Source organism: Bufo bufo, chromosome 2 (genome assembly GCF_905171765.1).
Source record: "Bufo bufo chromosome 2, aBufBuf1.1, whole genome shotgun sequence".
Lineage (NCBI taxonomy): Eukaryota > Metazoa > Chordata > Amphibia > Anura > Bufonidae > Bufo > Bufo bufo.
The window spans coordinates 219,248,790-219,272,609 of record NC_053390.1 but is presented as its reverse complement, the minus strand read 5'-3'; the positions used below and the strand labels follow the sequence as shown (position 1 = coordinate 219,272,609).

Below are 23,820 nucleotides of genomic sequence, written 5' to 3'. Positions count from 1 at the left end.
AATTTCCGGCGGATCCACCACCAAATATAGGGTTTATTAAGACTGGCGTCTAAAACGGTATCCAAGGGATTAAAACACATTTACATAAATCATGCAAGCATGCACTTAACAGGAAGGAACTATTCCCAATAACTGGCTGCTTATCAGTGGAGGAAAGCAATTTATTTACATGCAGCGATCACCTCCACTGTATGGAGACACTTCATCACTCGTCTTCATACACATTTATTGTTTCTGGAAAGCAGATCACTGTTCACACAGCACGATCTGACCCCCAGAAACAATGATTAAGGATAGGGCTACATGGTGACACTGGTCGTGCAGCAGCTTTCACCCCAGGATCGCTGAGTAGCGGTGATCACCGGAACAGTCGCAAGAATTTCAGCCGTTTCTATGGGATCACTATGCAGCACAGTTACATGGGTCTATTACCAGGAATGAGTGGAAATCCGCATTATTCTACGGACAGACATCACACCTGACTCCCTCATAAGTAAGCCCACTGACAGTGCCACCTTGGGAACAGAGCATAAGGCTTGGTAAAATCCAACATATCTGATCCAATTCTGCTCCTTTAACAGGTTGCTGTTTTACACATAAGATTGGAATTTGATCTGATGAAATGTATAGTTTCAGCAAACTTCAATGTGTTATGGCTACCTTCACTCTATCTTTCCAAAATGACATTCCTTGGTGGGATATGCATATAGTCTGAACCTTTATGGCCAATTGGCAGTGTTTCTATGTTATTCCTGCTAGAAATGTATGATTAAATTGACCAATGGGTATTAAACTATTTATACATTTCCATTTGACCTCTCCCGCAGGCTGTACAGGCATAGAATGCCGGGAACTGGCCGGACAAAAACAATTGCATGCAGAGTTTTTTGTATGGCCGATTCCTAGCATATTTGGCAGGTAGCAGCCAGCGGCTGGGGTCCAGTGGGCAGGCGTCAATATCTGGAGAACCTCCGGTAGGCTGTTCTATACCAGAACAGCCCCCCAGAGAGGACAGACAGAGATGTGAAACTAGACTTACTTATTGGGGGGGTGTCCCTACACTGACATTGTCTAATCAGTGCTGGCGGTGCCAAACTGTGTAGGGTGTAGAAAGTATGGCAACACCGTTTTGTCAATTTATTAATACATTTCTTGGAGGAATAAAAGAGGAATGGTACAATGCAGCATTCTAAGAAAAGATATTCCAGAATTGTGGAATGCAATAATCTAATAAAAACACATGTCAGGACAGCTGGCCATTCTCTGTAAATACATTTTTTCCTAGTTGATCCTTTTAGATAAAATTACTTTGGTGGTATTACACACCTAAACTGCTAAGGGTCTTTTTACAAGAACAAATAAATTACCCATAAGTAGTGCCGATTGATGTTTTATCAAGTCAATTGCAATTATCAGTGGGGGTTTCATATAAATGACCCCTCATTTAAAGAGGACCTTTCACCGATTCTTACCCTATGAACTAACTATACAGATAGGTAGAGCGGCACCCGGGGATCTCTCTGCACTTACTATTATCCCCGGGCGCCGCTCTGTTCTCCTGCTATGCCCTCCGGTATCTCCGTTCCCTAAGTTATAGTAGGCGGAGTCTGCCCTAGCGCTGGCCAATCGCACTGCAGAGCTCACAGCCTGGGAGAAAATAACCTCCCAGGCTGTGAGCTCTGCGCTGCGATTGGCCAGCGCTAGGGCAGACTCCGCCTACCATAACTTAGGGACTGGTATCTCCGCCTACTATAACTTAGTGAGCGGAGATACCGGAGGGCATAGCGGCAGAACGGAGCGGCGCCCGGGGATAATAGTAAGTGCAGTGAGGTCCCCGGGTGCCGCTCTACCTATCTGTATAGTTAGTTCATAGGGTAAGAATCGGTGAAAGGTCCTCTTTAATACACATCATTGTGTCTGCAGCTCATCCCTTGTCACACATGTGCTGCTGACAAGCAGCGATTTTTATGTCATTCTAAAAGATTCAGTCTGTGACAAACAAGTAAATTACTGTTTGCTGTATGATCGCTGGACCAGTTTACATGGAACAGTGATTGAGAACGAACAATCATACACTCAATTGGTGACTGATCATTACTCCATGTAAAAGCCCTTTAATTTACATGTAGAAATGTATTGGGATTCATCAAAACCATTTGATCTCGCAACAGTTGAGAAAATCCAGCACTCCAAGCTTTGTGGCATCTCTGTCTTTCCATGCACCTCGAGATCTACATGTGGAGTAGGGGGTCAGCTGACAACTACATATATTCTGTGGACCATTTGATCTCCGTCATAAAATTTTATGATTTCCATCATTACCGAGCAGAAATGTTCGCCACTCGTCCAGCAAATCTCGCCTCAGTGAGCATTCCCCTTTTCAGTGTCTTTATTCATCATAACCGAGCACGTTGTTAGATACTTTTTATACTTGCATGCTGACTAAATATGATCCGGCATAAAACATAGCCTTCTCAGAGTTGCAGTGGATACAAAAAGTCTACACACCCCTGTTAAAATGTCAGGTTTCTGTGATGTAAAAAAAAATTAGACAAAGATGAATCATTTCAGAACTTTTTCCACCTTTTAAAGGGCTTCTGTCACCCCACAAAAGTCATATTTTTTTTTTTGGATAGTTACATTCCTTATAGCGCGATATAGGAGAATATAATCTTGTCACTTACTTTCATGCGGCCGTTTCTTTAGAAAACGAAGTTTTATAATATGTAAATCCGGTCTCTACCAGCAAGTAGGGCGTCTACTTTCTGGTAGCCGCAGCAGAAAACCGCCCCCTCGCCGTGTTGATTGACAGGGCCAGCCGTGATCTCCTCCGGCCGGCCCTGTCAGTATTTCAAAAATCGCGCACCTCTGTTCATTCGGCGCAGGCGCTCTGAGATGAGGAGGCTCGTCTCCTCAGAACTTCCTCAGTGCGCCTGCGCCGATGACGTCACCGAAAGAGAAGACGTCATCGGCGCAGGCGCACTGAGGGAGTTCTGAGGAGGGGAGCCTCCTCATCTCAGAGCGCCTGCGCCGAATGAACAGAGGCGCGCGATTTTTGAAATACTGACAGGGCCGGCCAGAGGAGGAGATCACGGCTGGCCCTGTCAATCAACACGGCGAGGGGGCGGTTTTCTGCTGCGGCTACCAGCAAGTAGACGCCCTACTTGCTGGTAGAGACCGGATTTTCATATTATAAAACTTCGTTTTCTAAAGAAACGGCCGCATGAAAGTAAGTGACAAGATTATATTCTCCTATATCGCGCTATAAGGAATGTAACTATCCAAAAAAAAAATAATGACTTTTGTGGGGTGACAGAAGCCCTTTAATGTGACCTATAAACTGTACCACTCAATTGAAAAACAAACTGAAATCTTTTAGGTGGAAGAAAACAAAAAATAATAATAATAATGTGGTTTCATAAGTGTGCACACCCTCTTATAACTGGGGATGTAGCTGTGTTCAGAATTAAGCAATTACATTCAAAATCATGTTGAATAGGAGTCAGCATACACCTGCCATCATTTAAAGTGCCTCTGATTAACATTAAAGATGGTCAAACAGGAGAGGCAATGGTGTCTCCCTGAATACTGCTCAAACTAACAACCAGAAAAAACTATGAGGGGCAGTATACTCAGTAAAACTTCACTTTTAATAACGTATAGGAGATAAAAAGACGGCCCCTACAGACATACAACGAGTAAGACCTGCACATACTCAACCTGGTGGGGTGAGTGGGCATAGACAGTTATGAAACAAACAAGGATGTAGATGGTAGACTGAACCAAGTATGTGGAGAGGCGGGCGAGACTGTGTTAAGAGTGTCTAACCAACTGGCCCTACTGCCTCCCTGCTTGTCCTAGTCCGACCTACAAAGTGTGTCCAAGGACGGGGTCCAAAAAGCCCCGCAAGGGGTGGCCTAGACTGGAACTCTCGTCCTGTAAAGGTGACCCTAATAAGGCCCCCACACAAGGAAAAAAATCCTGTCAAATGGAACCACATGCATAAAAATAAATAGAGATGTTACCCCACAAAAAAGCCACTAAAAGGGGATAGGGTGGGGATATACTCAAGTCTCCCGACGCGTTTCTTCAAGGGATGCCCAAGGATTCATCAGGGGACACGGGGGCAAAGGTGATGGTTATCCCTCCCGGCTGGTTCACCAGAGAATTAGGGAATAGCCTATGTAATAACTTCGGTCAGTGTGTGGCTGAATCTAGGGATAACATTAAGAAGCGAAAAACAAAGGTAAGTAAAGTAACATGGATGAACCTCCATCAGTCAACTCATATGGGACCATGGTGGCGAATCACTTAGTTGTTATTAGGCGGCGGTCGGCGTATGGCTATAAGTCCACCTCCAAGCAGGACCCAGGGTGGTGGTGTCTGCAGTGGTGGGGTGACCAGCAGTTAGTGGGGCAAAACTGCCCCCTTATAGGGGCTGAAGGGCCATGTGAAACGCCCCATAGTCTCAGGCGCCTATTCATGACGCCATAGGAGGCATTTCACTAGCATGGCCATGTGATCGGAAGAGCCGAGATCACATAGCCGCGCATGCGCACATAGACCCCATGCATTTCATGGGGCTGGAGGTGAAACGCACGGCTGTACTTCCGCATCACGTGACCGCCGCGATGCGCCTACGTCAGAGACTGTTGCGTCACGACGGCGGCCACATGATCGGAGTGGAACAACAGCCGCGCTTGTGCACAGATGTCCCAGATGACTGAAGGAGGCCAGGCTCAGTCAAGCTGTTTACCAGTTTAGTACAGCGTCATCTTGGGGCATAATTAGAGCCATGCAAAACCGCTCCCCCGGTCTGCTTGGCAAATGACTGGGCCATCCCCCTCTGAAGGGTATATTAATAGGGAGAGCTCGGCTCCAGTATAAATTTCAGGAATGGAGTAAGAAGAGAATACACAAAGGGGGAGTAAACAGCTCATTGGTCTGGTGGGACCATAACCTCCTTGTCCCTCTTACACATTCACAGGGAACATGACAGTGTGTGTCCATTGTCCCACATATTAGACCAAAAGTATATAGGGGTTAAATGACCGAGAATCTGATCCCCGGATTCAGACAGAGACCATAGTGATCAGAGGAAACAGCTAAAATTTAGTTGCTCATTCAGACCGTGGGGGGCGACCGTGTTTAAGGTGAACGTCCACCAACACACTCTTTGTAGAATGAATCTATTCCAATCGCCCCCCCCCCCCCCTGCCGGTTTGAGCACACGTTCAATGGCCATAAAGCTGATGGCCGAAGTGCGTCCATCATGGGATAGCTGCACATGACGCGCTATGGGGGTGTCTCTGTTATTTCCAATATCCCTGAAATGTTCCCCCATGCGCTTGCGCAATTCCCTAAAGGTTTTGCCAATGTAACGTAGTCCGCAGACACACGTTATCAGGTAAATCACGCCCGCCGTACGGCAGTTTATGAAACCCCTCACATGGTAAACGGTGTTGTTGCGTTCCCCAGTGAAAATCTTACCCTGTGACAAGCAACCACAGAAACTGCAATGTCCACATCTGTGGCATCCCGTCACGGGTGTATCCAGCCACGTCCGTGGCTTCGCTGGAGGGACAAAATGGCTGTACACCAGCCTATCCCTCAGGTTATTACCTCTCCTGAAGGTGGGGGAGATGGTGGGGCTGAGGACATCAGTCAGATCTGGGTCCATAAGAAGAGTATCCCAGTGCCGTGCCAGGATCCTCTTCACTTGAGAAGCCGCGGCATCGAATGTGCCTATTAACCGGACAGTACCTTGAGATTCACTCGCCCTACTGGCTGTGGGGTGGAGTAACTCAGTTCGTGTACGTACTTTAGTTTTTTCGTATGCCAGTCTGAGGGTCCTGTCCGGATACCCCCTCTCCTGAAATCTAGATCTCAGGTCTCTAGCCTGGTGCTTGAAATCACTGAGTTCTGAACAGTTACATTTTAATCTCAGGTACTGTCCGGTTGGGATTCCTCTTTTAAGGGGGACAGGATGGCAGCTGTCCCACCTAAGGAGGGAGTTAGTGGAAGTCGGCTTACGATAAATGGACGTGCTCAGACCGCCCTTGTCGTCCCTGCAAATAACCACATCCAGAAAGGGGAGGCGATCTTTGACAATCACTGAGGTAAACCTTAGGTTGAAACTGTTCACATTCAACTCAGAGATGAGCCTGTAAAAATCGCTCTCTGGTCCGCTCCACAACACGAAAATATCGTCGATGTAGCGTGACCAGAGAGCGATGTGCTCGATGAACCATGATGATGGCTCCCCAAACACTATAGACTCCTCCCACCAGCTCAGGAGCAAGTTGGCATACAAAGGGGCAGAAGAACTGCCCATTGCAGTGCCCCTGAGCTGGTGGTATATATGGCCGTCAAATAGGAAAAAATTACTCAACAGAATAAAGTTTAGCAACTCGAGAGTAAAGATATTGTGCAGCTTAAATTGTTGCCCTCTGGTCTTGAGATAGTGGCTGGTGGCCTCCAGACCTCGTTCGTGTGGAATGGAGGAATATAGGGCCTCCACATCAATGGAGGCCAAGAACCAGTGTGTCTCAATACAAATATCCTCTAACTTCCCCAGCAGATCCCCAGTGTCCCTCATGTAGGACGGTAAAGCCGACACAAAAGGACGCAACACCTTATCCACATAAATTCCACAGTTTTGGGACAGACTCCCGAGACGTCCCTTGATTGGGGTGGTCCCCTTGTGGACTTTAGGTAGACAATAGAAGGTGTCCATTACCGGGTGGTGTGGGTACAGGAACTCGTATTCCTCACCGCTAATTAAAGAGGCTTTTTTGGCTTTTTCAAGAATGTGTCTGAGTCCACTGTAGACTGCTGGTAGGGTTATTGGGAAGTATTTCATACCCAGTCTCGTCTTCCAGGACGGAGAGACACATTCCTCTATATGCCGGCATATCCATCACCACGACATTACCCCCCTTATCTGATGGTTTGATGATGATGTTTTTATCACTCTCAAGGCTCGCAATGGCCATCCTCTCCTCTTTGCTACAGTTGAACCTAGGTGGGACAGGGTGTATGGTGGCCAGGTCTGAAGTGGTGTGTTGTAGGAACACATCTACACAGGATACATCTCCCATAGGGGGCATTCTGATGCTTTTATTCTTCAGGGACGTAAAGGGACCTAACCCCTCGGCGTTAAGTGGTAACTGATCCAGGTTGAAGAGAAGGTGGACGTCCTTCAAAATATCGACAGGAACGCCCAATTCTCGACTATCCTTTCTGTCTTTGAGTGTATTGAATTTGTGCCACTTAAGTCTCCGGGCAAAAAGGTGAAGGTCCCTTGTCCACCGGAAACTATCGAACTTATTTGTTGGAACAAATGATAATCCACGTCCCAGCAATTTAAGTTCGATTTGTGATAGTACACGAGAGGAGAGGTTTATGACCCGTTTATCTAAGGGGAGGGGGGGGAGTCGCATGTGGTGCCTATGGCTGGGTGTTCCGGCTCCTGACGGGGTAATAGTGTGCCCCTTGGTCTAAAAAAGGGGAGCCTAGTGCGGATGCAGGGAGATTTTGAGGGGGATTTTGTGGATTCTGTCTGGGGCGATTGCCACGTCTCCTGGGTCTGTATGATCCCCGTCGACGCCCCCTATTCTTGGGGTATCTCTCTTTCTCCACGTCGGAGACTTCCGTGTCCGTGGAGGAAAGATCTGTGTTCTGGGTGACGGGCGGGTTAGTCAAAAATTGGTACACCTTATTATTACGGAAATCCTGAAAGTCTCTGTTGAATTGTTTGTTTGCGGTCTTTAAATTGATACTGATACCGTTCTACCGTATTTTGTAGTTGCACTTCTTTAGCTGAGAATTCAGGTTCAGACTGAAACCTCTTTGCAATTTCAATCTGTTCATTAAGACTACTTTCCGCCCGACCCAGAATCACTTTTTCTTCATCCAAGAGAAGCTGCATTAATTTTAGGGACCTAGATGTTGCCTCCCTCTCCCATTTTTTAAAAAATTCGGTATTCCTGATGCGATGTGCGGGAGTCAAAGTGATCCGAAGACCTCTAGGTACAATCCCTTGTCTAATGTAATGCTCTAGGCCCTGTTTAACCCCAAATAAAGTTCAGCTGCTCTAGTTGGTCTTTCCTGAAATTTTCTTAGTCACATCCCACAGCAAAAGCCATGGTCCACAGAGAGCTTCCAAAGCATCAGAGGGATCTCATTGTTAAAAGGTATCAGTCAAGAGAAGGGTACAAAAGAATTTCCAAGGTATTAGATATACAATGGAACTCAGTGAAGACAGTCATCATCAAGTGGAGAGAATATGACACAACAGTGACATTACGAAGAACTGGACGTCCCTCCAAAATTGATGAAAAGACGAGAAGAAAACTGGTCTGGGAGGCTACCAAGAGGCCTTCAGCAACATTAAAGGAGCTGCAGGAATATCTGGCAAGTACTGGCTGTGTGATACATGTGACAACAATCTCCCGTATTCTTCATATGTCTGGGCTATGGGGTAGAGTGGCAAGACGAAAGCCTTTTCTTACGAAGAAAAACATCCAAGCCAGGCTACATTTTGAAAAAACACATCTGAAGTCTCCCAAAAGCATGTGGGAAAAGGTGTTATGGTCTGATGAAACCAAGGTTGAACTTTTTGGCCATAATTCCAAAAGATATGTTTGGTGCAAAAACACTGCACATCACCAAAAGAACACCATACCCACAGTGAAGCATGGTGGTGGCAGCATCATGCTTTGGGGCTGTTTTTCTTCAGCTGGAACTGGGGCCTTAGTTAAGCTAGAGGGAATTATGAACAGTTCCAAATACCAGTCAATATTGGAACAAAACCTTCAGGCTTCTGCTAGAAAGCTGAACATGAAGAGGAACTTCATCTTTCAGCATGACAACGACCCAAAGCATACATCCAAATCAACAAAGGAATGGCTTCACCAGAAGAAGATTAAAGTTTTGGAATGGCCCAGCCGGAGCCCAGACCTGAATCCGATTGAAAATCTGTGGGGTGATCTGAAGAGGGCTGTGCAGAGGAGATGCCCTCGCAATCTGACAGATTTGGAGTGTTTTTGCAAAGAAGGGTGAAGAAGTCAAAATGTGCCATGCTGATAGACTCATACCCAAAAAGTGCTGTAATAAAATCAAAAGGTGCTTCAACAAAGTATTAGTTTAAGGGTGTGCACACTTATGCAATCATATTAATTTATTGTTATATTTTTTTTTCCCTCTACCTAAAAGATTTCAGTTTGAGTGGTACAGTTTATAGGTCACATTAAAGGTGGAAAAAGTTCTGAAATGATTTATCTTTGTCTCATTTTTTTTGCAGCACAGAAAACTGACATTTTAACAGGGGTGTGTAGACTTCGTATATCCACTGTAATTCCATCAGGTACACTACTGGGAAAAAAAGGACACCCTGCAATTGAGCTGAGATTGACAAAGTATAACCTGCTACTAGTGTTTGGTCAATGATCTCACAACCAAGGTGGGGCACTCTTTATTTTGGGTTCTGCAGCAGGGTGTATTTTGAGGCAGGGTCACCCACGATACTGGGTGGCATCTCCCCTCGCTGCCATACAGGCAGCCACCTTGCATTGTAATGGTCATTCAGATGCTGGATATCCTCCTATGATATGTCATTCCAAGCTATTTTAACTTGGACCCATAGTTCAACTAAGGTGGTTTTTGGCCGCTGTTTGCAGGAGATCCGTCTCTGCATCCATTCCCAGACATTTCTCCATTGGGGGGGGGGGGGGTGGAGATACCATTGTGTAGGCAAGCATTAGCTTTTTGGAACATCTCATCTCTTAAGAGTCCAAAAAAGCAGTAGGACTGGTTCCATAATGTCCTGCACATACCAAAGGATGGTCAGTGTTCCCTCCACGAATGACAGATGGGAATGGGCATGGTAGCTAATAGAACCCCACACCATGATACCTGGTGCTGGTCTTGCATTATGGCTCCTGCAAACTCGGATGCGGCCATCATTAGTACCATGGCAGAACTTAATTTCGTCATTGAACTTTATTGTTTGTAGGTGTATTTTCATTTACATAAACCTGACAGATAGCATATCTAGTATCGCTGTAGGTGGCACAGCTTAGGTGGTATTGGTCAGGAATCCTAACCATTGCTTTAGTAGCAGAGCTGGATTTTGTGCTGAGCCGTCTGTCAGTTTTGTGTGCACAGGCTCCCTGCAGGAGGTCTGATTATAGGGGTTATAATTGTAGAGGTAAACTGCCAGCCAAGTGCATTAAAGCAAGGCCAAATTCCACTTACAATTTTGCAGCGATCAGCAGTAATGAAGCTCTGAGTACATGGAAGACAATCCATTTGTGATGTAGCATTACCATTCAGTCAAATAGAAAGTCAAGGACTGAGTTCTGCTCTTGATGTGTAAGACTTGTATTGCTATCGTCTTGCTACAGAGCCATAAAGAATATGAAATATTAAGAAGTAGTTCCACCTGATATTTAGTGTAAGGATATGTCCAGGCAGTGTGTGGGAATACTGCTCTGCGGCTAAGCTGGAGGGCGCTGGTTCTGCTCATTAATATATTTTAAGGTAAACATGCTGACGGCTTGTATATCTTAACCTTCATTTTGAAGATTAACAGGAAAGACTAGGTGGGATGGTTATTCTTAGCTCTGTGTGGATACAAACAGTTATTTCTCTTGACAATATCGTGAATGCTTGGCATGGAGATTCGTGCAGTTTGCTTCTGTGATATTCTCATGTAATCCTTAAAAACCTGGTTTTCTTTATATTGGTAACTGTTATTGCAGCAACCCGTCGCATGAATGAAGTAGAGAGGCTTTAGTAGATTTTAGGGCCATCCTCTACAAGTAAACTTTTTTGGATGCTCTGGGCCCTAATTCTACTGATATCAATTGACCTTTCATGGTCTATTCAAGTGAATTGAGGTTGTGTTGCAGTTAGGTCAGGAGTGCCAAAGAGGCAGAGCTTCACTTTCATCAGAAAAGGATATTTTTTAACTTCTGTTTTTCTTATTCATTGTAGCAGTACTTTGCTATAGAAAATCTGCTCATTCTGTAGCAGTGAGCACAGAGAGAGAGTACTCCTACAGTATATAGTTAAGGCCTCTTTCACACTTGCGTTGTCCGGATCCGGCGTGTACTCCACCTGCCGGAATTACACTCCGGATCCGGAAAAACGCAAGTGTACTGAAAGCATTTGAAGACGGAACCGTCTTCCAAATGCGTTCAGTGTTACTATGGCACCCAGGACGCTATTAAAGTCCTGGTTGCCATAGTAGTAGTGGGGAGCGGGGGAGCAGTATACTTACAGTCCGTGCGGCTCCCGGGGCGCTCCAGAATGACGTCAGAGCGCCCCATGCGCATGGATGACGTGATCCATGTGATCACATGATCCATGCGCTTGGGGCGCCCTGACGTCACTCTGGAGCGCCCGGGGAGCCGCACGGACGGTAAGTACACTGCTCCCCCGCTCCCCGCTACACTTTACCATGGCTGCCAGGACTTTAGCGTCCCGGCAGCCATGGTAACCACTCTGAAAAAGCTAAATGTCGGCTCCGGCAATGCGCCGAAACAACGTTTAGCTTAAGGCCGGATCCGGATCAATGCCTTTCAATGGGCATTCATTCCGGATCCGGCCTTGCGGCAAGTGTTCCGGATTTTTGGCCGGAGCAAAAAGCGCAGCATGCTGCGGTATTTTCTCCGGCCAAAAAAACGTTCCGTTCCGGAACTGAAGACATCCTGATGCATCCTGAACGGATTTCTCTCCATTCAGAATGCATTAGGATAATCCTGATCAGGATTCTTCCGGCATAGAGCCCCGACGACGGAACTCTATGCCGGAAGACAAGAACGCAAGTGTGAAAGAGCCCTAAGTAACCCATTATTCAGTTTATTGCTGCTGTGAGGGAAAGATGTTATCGGATTGTATAAAAGTAGATTGGTAGAAGTGGGATAACAGTGTGACAGCTCTTTTGCTTTCTTGATAGGCCTAGATAAAGTTGTCCACAGAAGAGCATTGCACTTATCAGTGTAATGTCTGATTCACTGAAGTGAGTCACTCATCCCCTTCCCTCTCTAGTCAGAGTGGATGGTCTGACTGAGATAGTCAAGCGAGGCTGTTTGCTGTGCTAAAATGGTTTAAATGAAGGAGACAGTTAAAGAAAACCTGTCACCGTAAAATGCAGCAGTTTTAGGCTACTTTCACACTAGCGTTCGGAGCGGATCCGTCTGATGTTTCATCAGACGGATCCGCTCCTATAATGCAAACGCTTGCATCCGTTCAGAACGGATCCGTTTGCATAACAGTTTATTTCAGATCTGATTTTTCACTTCGGAAAACTCAGATCCGACAGTATATTCTAAACACAGAAGCGTTCCCATGGTGATGGGGACGCTTCAAGTTAGAATATACTGAGAACTGTGTACATGACTGCCCCCTGCTGCCTGGCAGGTGCTTCCAGGCAGCAGGGGGCAGACCCCTCCCCCCCCCCCCCCCTCCTGTATTTAACTTATTGGTGGCCAGTGCGGCCCCCCCTCCCTCCCCAGTATTAATTGTAAGCAGTGCGGCCCCCCTCCCTCTATATTCATCGGTGGCCAGTGCGGATATTAAATATGAGCAGTGCGGTCTCCCCCTCCCTCCCTCCCTCCCCAGTATTAAATATGAGCAGTGCGGTCTCCCCCTCCCTCCCTCCCCAGTATTAAATATGAGCAGTGCGGTCTCCCCCTCCCTCCCTCCCCAGTATTAAATATGAGCAGTGCGGTCTCCCCCTCCCTCCCTCCCCAGTATTAAATATGAGCAGTGCGGTCTCCCTCTCCCTCCCCAGTATTAAATATGAGCAGTGCGGCCTCCACCTCCCTCTATTCATTGGTGGCCAGTGCGGATTCAAAGTATTGTGATCAGTGCGGCCTCTCCTCTCGACCCCCCCCCCCCCCCCCCCCCATCATTGGTGGCAGCGGAGAGTACCGATCGGAGTCCCAGTTTAAATCGCTGGGGCTCCGATCGGTTACCATGGCAGCCAAGACGCTATTGCAGTCTTGGCTGCCATGGTTACTTAGCAACAAATAGCAGCATTATACTTACCTGAAGAGCTGCGATCTATGTGACCGGCCGGGAGCTCCTCCTACTGGTAAAGTGACAGGTCTGTGCGGCGCATTGCCTATAGACCTGTCACTTACCAGTAGGAGGAGCTCCCGGCCGGTCACATAGATCGCAGCTCTTCAGGTAAGTATAATGCTGCTATTTGTTGCTAAGTAACCATGGCAGCCAAGACTGCAATAGCGTCTTGGCTGCCATGGTAACCGATCGGAGCCCCAGCGATTTAAACTGGGACTCCGATCGGTACTCTCCGCTGCCACCAATGATGGGGGGGGAAGGGTCGAGAGGAGAGGCCGCACTGATCACAATACTTTGAATCCGCACTGGCCACCAATGAATAGAGGGAGGGGGAGACCGCACTGCTCATATTTAATACTGGGGAGGGAGGGAGGGAGGGAGGGGGAGACCACACTGCTCATATTTAATACTGGGGAGGGAGGGAGGGAGGGAGGGAGGGGGAGACCGCACTGCTCATATTTAATACTGGGGAGGGAGGGAGGGGGAGACCGCACTGCTCATATTTAATATCCGCACTGGCCACCGATGAATATAGAGGGAGGGGGGCCGCACTGCTTACAATTAATACTGGGGAGGGAGGGGGGGCCCCACTGGCCACCAATAAGTTAAATACAGGAGGGGGCAGTCATGTACACAGTTCTCATTATATTCTAACTTGAAGCGTCCCCATCACCATGGGAACGCCTCTGTGTTAGAATATACTGTCGGATTTGAGTTTCACGATGTAACTCAAATCCGATGGTATATTCTAACATAGAGGCGTTCCCATGGTGATGGGGACGCTTCAAGTTAAAATATACCATCGGATTGGAGAAAACTCCGATCTGATGGTATAATCCTGACTTTACATTGAAAGTCAATGGGGGACGGATCCGTTTGAAATTGCACCATATTGTGTCAATGTCAAACGGATCCGTCCCCATTGACTTGCATTGTAAGTCTGGACGGATCCGTTTGGCTCCGCACGGCCAGGCGGACACGAAAACGCTGCAAGCTGCGTTCGGGTGTCCGCCTGCTGAGCGGAGCGGAGGCCAAACGGTGCCAAACTGATGCATTCTGAGCGGATCCGCATCCACTCAGAATGCATTGGGGCAGTACGGATCCGTTCGGGGCCGCTTGTAAGAGCCTTCAAACGGAACTCACAAGCGGAGCCCCGAACGCTAGTGTGAAAGTAGCCTTATAGAGCAGAAGGAGCTGAGCAGACTAATATATGATTTATGGAAAAAGATTCAGTACAACTTGTAATTTTTACATTTAAATCTCTCCTCTTTCTGACTTCATTGTTAAAGGATAACTGTCATATTTTCACTCAAAATTCAATTTTCATATATTTTGTTGCTGCTGTTGGTGATAATCCATAATCGTTAATTATTGTGTTCACATACCACTTGTTTAATAAGATTCTGTCCATAGCAACCGCTCCTCACAAGACTTCTTTCTGACTAGCTTCTCAAGGTGGCCGCCGATGCCCTTACCCTGCAGCTAAGACCTCCCTCCCTAACTACCCAGAATTCATTCGGCTCATCTCGGGAACGCACAGCCTCACCCCAACCAATCGGCTTTCTCCAGACCTAAACACGCCCTCTTCCTCCTGAGTAGTTGATCGCGAATATTCTATTTGCAAATTTTTATCACGAATATCGGCACTATCCTGGTCCTACGGGAGCGCTCACGCAGCTTTCGCGACTGCCCACTACTACATCCTCAGTCTTCTTTATATAGAAAATAGGAGACGGAGGACACCTAGCCGCACTACTGAAATGTGTGGGGTAGGAAAGAACATGCTGCAATTACTAGGTAATACAAAAGTATTAACTAGGGAACTAAGGTAAACTTAAGCAGACCAATCCAATTACATAAAAATATATATATACAGTACAGACCAAAAGTTTGGACACACCTTCTCATTCAAAGAGTTTTTTGTTTTTTTTTCATGACTATGAAAATTGTAGATTCACACTGAAGGCATCAAAACTATGAATTAACACATGTGGAATTATATACATAACAAACAAGTGTGAAACAACTGAAAATATGTCATATTCTAGGTTCTTCAAAGTAGCCACCTTTGCTTTGATTACTGCTTTGCACACTCTTGGCATTCTCTTGATGAGCTTCAAGAGGTAGTCCCCTGAAATGGTTTTCTCTTCACAGGTGTGCCCTGTCAGGTTTAATAAGTGGGATTTCTTGCCTTATAAATGGGGTTAGGACCATCAGTTGCGTTGAGGTGAAGTCAGGTGGATACACAGCTGATAGTCCTACTGAATAGACTGTTAGAATTTGTATTATGGCAAGAAAAAAGCAGCTAAGTAAAGAAAAACGAGTGGCCATCATTACTTTAAGAAATGAAGGTCAGTCAGTCAGCCGAAAAATTGGGAAAACTTTTTGAAAGTAAGGGCTATTTGACCATGAAGGAGAGTGATGGGGTGCTCCACAGTCACCGGACCTGAACCCAATCGAGATGGTTTGGGGTGAGCTGGATCGCAGAGTGAAGGCAAAAGGGCCAACAAGTGCTAAGCATCTCTGGGAACTCCTTCAAGACTGTTGGAAGACCATTTCAGGGGACTACCTCTTGAAGCTCATCAAGAGAATGCCAAGTGTGCAAAGCAGTAATCAAAGCAAAAGGTGGCTACTTTGAAGAACCTAGAATATGACATATTTTTAGTTGTTTCACACTTGTTTGTTATGTATATAATTCCACATGTGTTAATTCATAGTTTTGATGCCTTCATAGTCATGAAAATAAAGAAAACTCTTTGAATGAGAAGGTGTGTCCAAACTTTTGGTCTGTACTGTATATATGACAGTTACTCTTTAACGGGGAAGGTGTTACCTGAGGCTGACAGCTGATCTGTATACACACTTCAACAGAGAATACTATCTCTGATAACACTTCGCCTGTATACAGCTATTAGTGAGACAGCTACGCATCTTTTGCGGCCCCATTGAAATGAATGGGTCCGCACCCGTTCCGCAAAATTGCGGAACGGATGCGGAGCCATAAATACGGTCGTGTGAATGTACCCATAGACTGTTAAAGAAGCACTCCCACAAAAATATTTATTCTCTGACCTGTTAGAAAGGTACATGATGTAAACTGTAGTGAAGGCAATCTTCTTACCAGTGACTGTGTTGGTGAGTTACACCTTCTGATCATTTCTCATGTGACCAGCACTCTGACTTTCCAAAAAAAAAAACATCTTATGTGTGGATGGGAATAGGGATGAGCAAACTTCATATTTTGAAGTTCGGGTTGGGGCATATGCTGAATTGCGTTATGGACCACGCCTTTAGAGGCATTCCGTCATAATAGAAGTCTATGGCCAGCATAACGGATCCGTCCGGTTTTCGTTATGCTGGAGTCCTCTCCTGCATAATGGAAACTGGACGGATCTGTTATGCTGGCCATAGACTTCTATTATGAATGAAGGAATAACGGAATGCCTCTAAAGGAATTCCATTATGCATTCAGTCATGGAATTGCGTTATGGTCCGTGGTAACGGAATCCATAATGCAATTCAGCATATACCCGAACTTCAAAATATGAAGTTCTCTCATCCCTAGACGGGAAGTCAATTTCTTTATGTATTACTATTGGAGGCTCAATGTCAGTCTCATAGGAATGAATAGAGAAGGAACTGACTTCCTGTCCTGTGTCAGTTGGGGATCAGAATTGTGGTCACATGACACAGCTCAGGATCAGAAGGGAAATACTCAAAAATACAGTGACCGGTGATCATGTTCCTTTATAATGGGCCAGAGAATAATAATATTTGTGGGAGTGCTTCTTTAATATGTAGGGGAACAAATTGATGGTTGTGTCCCTTTAAATGTTAGTTGGGGTCCCTGGAGTTGTACGTTCTTGCCATGTTCTAAGGTGAAGTATTATATAGAAGAAAATTTTATTTTACTGTGTGTTAAAGTTTTATATATTATTTATACTGGTGTGTGTAAACTAACCTGTTATACCCTGGTTGGTGGTGTAACAGAGAAATGACGGTCTGTCTGAGAAATGGGAATGTCACCATTTGTTATGCAGCCTAAGGCCCTTTTCAGCCAGCAGTATTTAGATCAGGCTTCTGCATCAGTGTTGTAACCAAAACCAGGAGTTGGTCCAAAACACAGAAGAGGCGCAAATCTTTCCGTTATAATTTTACACTGTTTATGTTCCACTTACTGACCGAACTATTGAGGTGTGCAGGAGGCCTAAGGCATCGTGTTAACTAGGGCATCCCTACTCCACTCTTAGGCCTCATGCACACGACCGTATTTTGTTTCCGTGTCCGATCCGTTTTTTTTGCGGATAGGATGCGGACCCATTCATTTCAATGGGTCCGCAAAAAACGCGGACAGCACACCGTGTGCTGTCCGCATCAGTATGTCTGTTCCGTTGCTCCGCAAAAAAAATAGTGCATGTCCTATTTTTTTCTAGTTTGCGGACAAGGATAGGCATTATTACAATGGATCCGCAAGAAAAAACAGATGCCATACAGGACGTCATCAGTTTTTTTTTTTGCGGACCTGCAATTTGCAGACCGCAAAACACATACGGTCGTGTGCATGTAGCCTAATAGGAAGCCTGTGCGCTGAGCAAACATCTGCAGCCATGGGTTTCGGAGAAGACTACCACCAATAAGTAAAGATCGGCATAGTCCTGCGGAGTAAATTTTAAATGTTGAGCTGCAGGTCTGTAAATTTATTGCATTTTGTTTTCAGACATGTCTGCATATATGATGTTACAAGTAGAAGGTCAGAGGTTAAGCGCAGAACAGGCTTGCCTTCCACCATGGCCCCCTACAGCACAGTATCAAGTGCCTGCCAGAGAAGTATTAAAGCCCCTTCCACAACATGAAGCAGCATCCCCGTATAACCCTCAAGGTGAGAAATGTATGGAATGATTGCAGATGCTATTTGTGATCTGCTGTGTTTGTGTTACCGTGCTATTAAATGTAGTTTAGAAGACAAGATATATTTATATATGTTTTGCAGTAACCTTATAGGGAAAGACAAGACGTGCTTGTATTATAGGGGAATGTCGTGTAATAACTTCAAAGGTGGAAAAAGGTCATTTTCCAAAGTCCATTCAGTTATTGGTGGTTTAATTGTGCAGTCCCTGTCCATTACAATTGGTGTGAGAGCTAGAAGCAACCGAGTGCTCACCTGCTTTGGGTTTACGCATCTGCCATATTGTAGGGTGACTGCTTATGTCCAACCGACTCAGTGCTTCAAATGATCGACATGGCAGTTGTGTTTTTATGGTTGGTATGGAACCTAGAATTTGGACACCCAGCAATAAATCATTCTATGTAAGACATAATTGGGTGTCTTTAAAAAATAAAACTCAGGGTACAGTTCAAACTTAAAGTTTATTTGGGAATTTGGTATTGATGGCCAGTTTTCTGGAGTGGTCATCAATATTAGATCGGCAGAAGTCCGACCCCTGGAACGCCCGCTGATCAGCTGCTCAAAGAGTGCTTAGGCCTCTTCCTAGGCCAGTGACGTCATCGTATGTCAGTAACATGGCCTAGGTGCAGCTTAGGCTACTTTCACACTGGCGTTTTGGCTTTCCGTTTGTGAGATCCGTTCAGGGCTCTCACAAGTGGTCCAAAATGGATCAGTTTTGCCCTAATGCATTCTGAATGGAAAAGGATCCGCCCAGAATGCATCAGTTTACCTTCAATCAGTCTCCATTCCGCTCTGGAGGCTGCTTGTAGCGTTTTGCTGTCCACCTGACGAAACTGAGCCAAACGGATCCGTCCTGACACACAATGTAAGTCAATGGGGACGGATCTGTTTTCTACGACACAATCTGGCATAATAGAAAACGCATCCGTCGTCCATTGACTTTCAATGGTGTTCAAGACAGATCCATCATTGCTATATTAAAGATAATACAAACTGATCCGTTCTGAACGGATGCAGACGGTTGTATTATCTGAGCGGATCAGTCTGTGCAGATCCATGACGGATCCGCACCAAACGCGAGTGTGTAGCCTTAGTCCCACTCAGGATAGGTCATTAATAACAGACCCCCACCGATCTGTTATTAATGACCTATCCTGAGGATATCAAATTCCTGGTCAACGCCTTTTAAAAATGTTTAAATGTTTTTCTGCACATATCGTGCAAAGCTCATTGCTTGCAAGCTCTGCTGTCTTGTATATGCACACTAGACTATGATACATGGCGACATAGTTCAGTATATGTATGCAAGACAGTATACAGGAAGAAAAGGAGAACACGGGTCCCACAGGATAAACCGAAACAGGTCTAGCTGCCAACCACTGCTTTCGATAACTCTGCAAATCGTACTCTTAAGTAATTTCTTCTTTTTACACAGGTCATTCAATGCCATTAAACCTGCATGATGGATCACGATCACTTGCTCCTCGTATTAACAACATATCAAACCCACCTCCCCTCATCTCCTCTAGCAAACATCCAGCTGCTGTCGAAAGACCCATGGGCTCCATATCTCAGGTAGCGAATTATAATTTAGGATTATAACTAAACCAGCACCTAATCTGCAGACAGCTGTTTTGGGTTAATTGCCCCTCATCAGTGCAGAGCAGAGAGAACTGGCTTAAAGGGAACCTGTAATGCTCAACATGGTGTATGAGCTGCAGGCAGCACTTTGAAGTCAATGATTCAGTTATTGACAGCTATCTCTGTATACACAGTGATAGAGGGAAGGCTGTAAAAAAAACTATATATCAATCTTTTCATCTCCTCCTGCTCTATTACTTGCTGCCCGTAGCTTACTTTGCATTTCCATGGTGACAGGTTCCCTTTAACTGGGCGAGAGGACTTTGTTAGGATGCAGCCAGGGACGTAGCTATAGTACAGAGGTGGCAGTCGTTACTGGGCCCAGGAGCCTGAAGGGGCCCAAAGACCCTTGTGCCGCATAAGAAGACACCGGTATTATAGAAAGTTCATGCTGGTCAAGTTACACCTCTGGCTGGAGGGAAGGGGTTAGTTTAAGAATTTGGCATGGGGGAAGGGGGGGTGCTGTTTCAGTTTTTGCCTCAGGCAGCACGAAGGCTATGTGCTTCCCTGCCCCTGGCCACAAAGCACTGAGGGAAGGGGGGCCCAATCTAAACTCTTGCACCAGGGCCCATGAGCATTTAACTGCGCCCCTGAGCAGTGATACTATTTCTCCTTGTAGAGAGTACTTAGTAGGTTTTATCTGAACTACATAAAGAGTGTTGTCACCAATTCTTCAGATAAAACATCTACATTCCTTGTTTGATTAAATATATAATATTTGACACCTTGACAAGTTAAGAATTTTATACAGCCATCAACAACCAATATGGCTGCCATTACAATTTCCGCTAGTGTTGTCAACTTGTCACCAATTTCCCAAGGGGAGAAGATATGCACCTGGAGCCTTTCTATTTCAGGATAAGTAGACGGATTTGCTATTCAAGTGTCGGATAAAGTGTGATGGCTAGCCGTGTGGGCAATGGCAGTCATTTTCTCTTGTCATTGAAGGATTAGCCATATGTGAAGTAATACAATATTATTAGTGAGTTTTTTAGATGTTCTCGTCATGCTATAGCAGTAAGATGTGAACTACATTATGCCATTTGTTACTATTAATATTTATTTTCTATTTTTAGGGTGTCCCCATCCCACTTCATACTCCATACAGCTCTGAACATGCAAAAGTCCCTGTTGGGTCTATCACAATGGGTTTACCAATGAGTATGGACCCTAAAAAACTGGGTAAGTTGAAATCTGTCCTGCCCTGTTGCTGTTTGTCTTCTAAACAAATTGTTTCCTTGTATTTTTAGTACTATTATTGTGCCACGCAGATTATAAACTTCACATGTTTGTACTGTCCACACAGATGTATCATTTCAGTAGACTGTTCTGTAATAGTCTATTTGTGCTATGTCCACAGAACGTCTGCTAGGTACAAGACTCCTATTCCAATATAAATACGCTGTTGCCAGACCGTGTCCTTGACCTATTTCTCTGCAGGGACCAATCCCTTGTGAACTCAAATTTCTTTCTAAAGTAAAGTTCACTGATGATGACAGTATGTCTGTGAAGTTCCTTCTCAAGAGACCTCTTGTTCCCTTTAGCATAGATTGATAGTGCTGTGTTGTGTTCAATTTAAGCTTTTGTTTACATCTTGAAAGCCACTGATTTCTGTAGAGAAGTGTATGGTGATTCAAGGAAATTGGGGAACAGATCATTCCAGGTCTTGGGCTACTTTTACACCTGCGTTTAGGTGCGGATCCGTCTGGTATCTGCACAGACGGATCTGCACCTATAATGCAAACGCTGGTATCCGTTCAGAACGGATCCGTCTGCATTACTCTGTAAAAAAAAAGTCTAAGTGTAAGTCAAACGGATCCGTCCTGACTTACATTGAAAGTCAATGGGGGACGGATCCGTTTACAATTGCACCATATTGTGTCAATGTAAACGGATCCGTCCCCATTGACTTACATTGTAAGTCAGGACGGATCCGTTCGGCTCTGCATCGCCAGGCGGACACCAAAACGCTGCAAGCAGCGTTTTGGTGTCCGCCTCCAGAGTGGAATGGAGGCAGAACGTAGCCAAACTGATGCATTCTGAACGGATCCTTATCCATTTAGAATGCATTGGGGCCAAACTGATCCGTTTGGGGCCGCTTGTGAGAGCCTTGAAACGGATATCACAGGCGGACCCAGAAACGGCAGTGTGAAAGTAGCCTTAGAGAGCCCATCATTGTGACTGGTCTCATTACACAAAAGCATCAGAGTGATGACCTAGTATATGAGTTAGATAGTATCTCATGATCCTTTACAGAGCTATTTACTGCCCTAGACAGATCATGTTGCTTCACCGAAGTGTTTGTTTTCAGCCCCCTGTTTGGCACTTGGGGGAGCGCCATTAGTTTGGTGGATATATTTGAACCCGTTCATAGAAGCATTCAGCATGCCTCTACTCTAACCTGAGAGCTAACTAATCTGCCTTGCAGCTTAATTTGAGAGTAGAGACTTAAAGGGGTTTTCTGGGATTTTAATATTGATGGCCTATCCTCAAGAGGGGTCATAAATATCAGATCGGCGGGGGTTCAACACCCGGAACCCCTGCCAATCAGCTAGTTGAAGAGAAGGCCACACTCTGTGCGAGTGCAGCCTTCCCTTCGTTGTTTACCTGCTCGCCGTCGACATCGCAGCAGTGAGCAGGTGTAATTACAAGATGCCATCCCATTCACTTCAATGTGACAGTTCGTCCTATTCAAGTGTATAAGAACGAGCCGTTTCATAGAAGTGAATGGGAAGGCTTGTAATTATACCCGCTCACCTCTGCGATGTCAACGGCGAGCAGGTAACCAATGAAGGGAAGGCTGTGCTTGCAGAGTGCGACCTTCTGTCCAACTAGCTGATTGGCGGGGTTGCCGGGTATCAGACCACTACTAAACTTATATTCATGACCTATCCTGAGGCTAGGTCACCAATATTAAAATCCTAGAAAACCCCTTTAAAGATCTATAGTTTCAAAGTACATCACAATTGTCACGAAACACCTCATAAGAGCTTTGATTCCTAATGCAAGATTGCTGTTCTGCACACAATGATTAGGCCCTGTTCAGATCTTGTTAAGTGAACATGTTTGGTGCACACCCTAGGAGTACTCACGGCTCATACACCAAACATGGCCGTAACCACCATTGACTCAATGGATGCCTTTTTTTGGCCTCTGTTGGGTTGGTATATGTTGGTGTACCCCTTTTTTTCTTTTTTTTTTTTTCTTTTTTAACGGAACATGAAATCACAGCAGACTATGCTTTGCTGTACAGTTGGTTATATTGTGATCAATGGGTGATGTATGGCTATACAATGGTATATGCTAGAATATAATCCCCAAATATACTACTGGGGATGGAGAGAATTGCTTAGTGTGTAATTTAAGCATGGAAATATTTACATGGATAAACAGGTGCATAGATTTCTTACATATGGATCAGCAGGGGCAGACTAGCTATAGTCCCTACAGGAAAATTTCCTGGTGGGCCAATGCCCAAGGGACCGCTCAAGCCCTCCTTACAGCTGCTGGCCAGGTACAGATGATCTGATGCTCTCAGCGTTTATTAATGCTAAGAGCATTAGGTATTTATGCATGCAGCCAGTGGCCTCCTGAATTCAACTGTATAGCCATCCTCAGGACAGTGATAGAACTAAATACTGCATCAGGGAACACATTATTTATGCTGCCCTGTGGTATTTGGTTCTGCTGGGGCAGTATGTTATGCTGCACTGTGGTATTTGGTTCTGCTGCGGCAGTATGTTATGCTGCACTGTGGTATTTGGTTCTGCTGGGGCAGTCTGTTATGCTGCAATGTGGTATTTGGTTCTGCTGGGGCAGTATGTTATGCTGCACTGGTATTTGGTTCTGCTGCGGCAGTATGTTATGCTGCAATGTGGTATTTGGTTCTGCTGCGGCAGTATGTTATGCTGCACTGGTATTTGGTTCTGCTGCGGCAGTATGTTATGCTGCACTGTGGTATTTGGTTCTGCTGCGGCAGTATGTTATGCTGCACTGTGGTATTTGGTTCTGCTGGGGCAGTCTGTTATGCTGCAATGTGGTATTTGGTTCTGCTGGGGCAGTATGTTATGCTGCACTGGTATTTGGTTCTGCTGCGGCAGTATGTTATGCTGCAATGTGGTATTTGGTTTTGCTGCGGCAGTATGTTATGCTGCACTGGTATTTGGTTCTGCTGCGGCAGTATG

The 23,820-nt window shown here is 45.5% G+C and overlaps 1 protein-coding gene across 1 annotated transcript in view; it reads left to right on the top strand.

The window, feature by feature from the left end:
- Nucleotides 1-23,820, top strand: part of NCOR2 (nuclear receptor corepressor 2) — a 450,727-nt gene that overhangs the window by 362,686 nt on the left and 64,221 nt on the right. Inside the window, 3 exon segments of the mRNA XM_040416221.1 lie at nucleotides 17,807-17,968; nucleotides 19,431-19,570; nucleotides 20,713-20,818. Coding sequence (XP_040272155.1) covers nucleotides 17,807-17,968; nucleotides 19,431-19,570; nucleotides 20,713-20,818 — 408 coding nt within the window.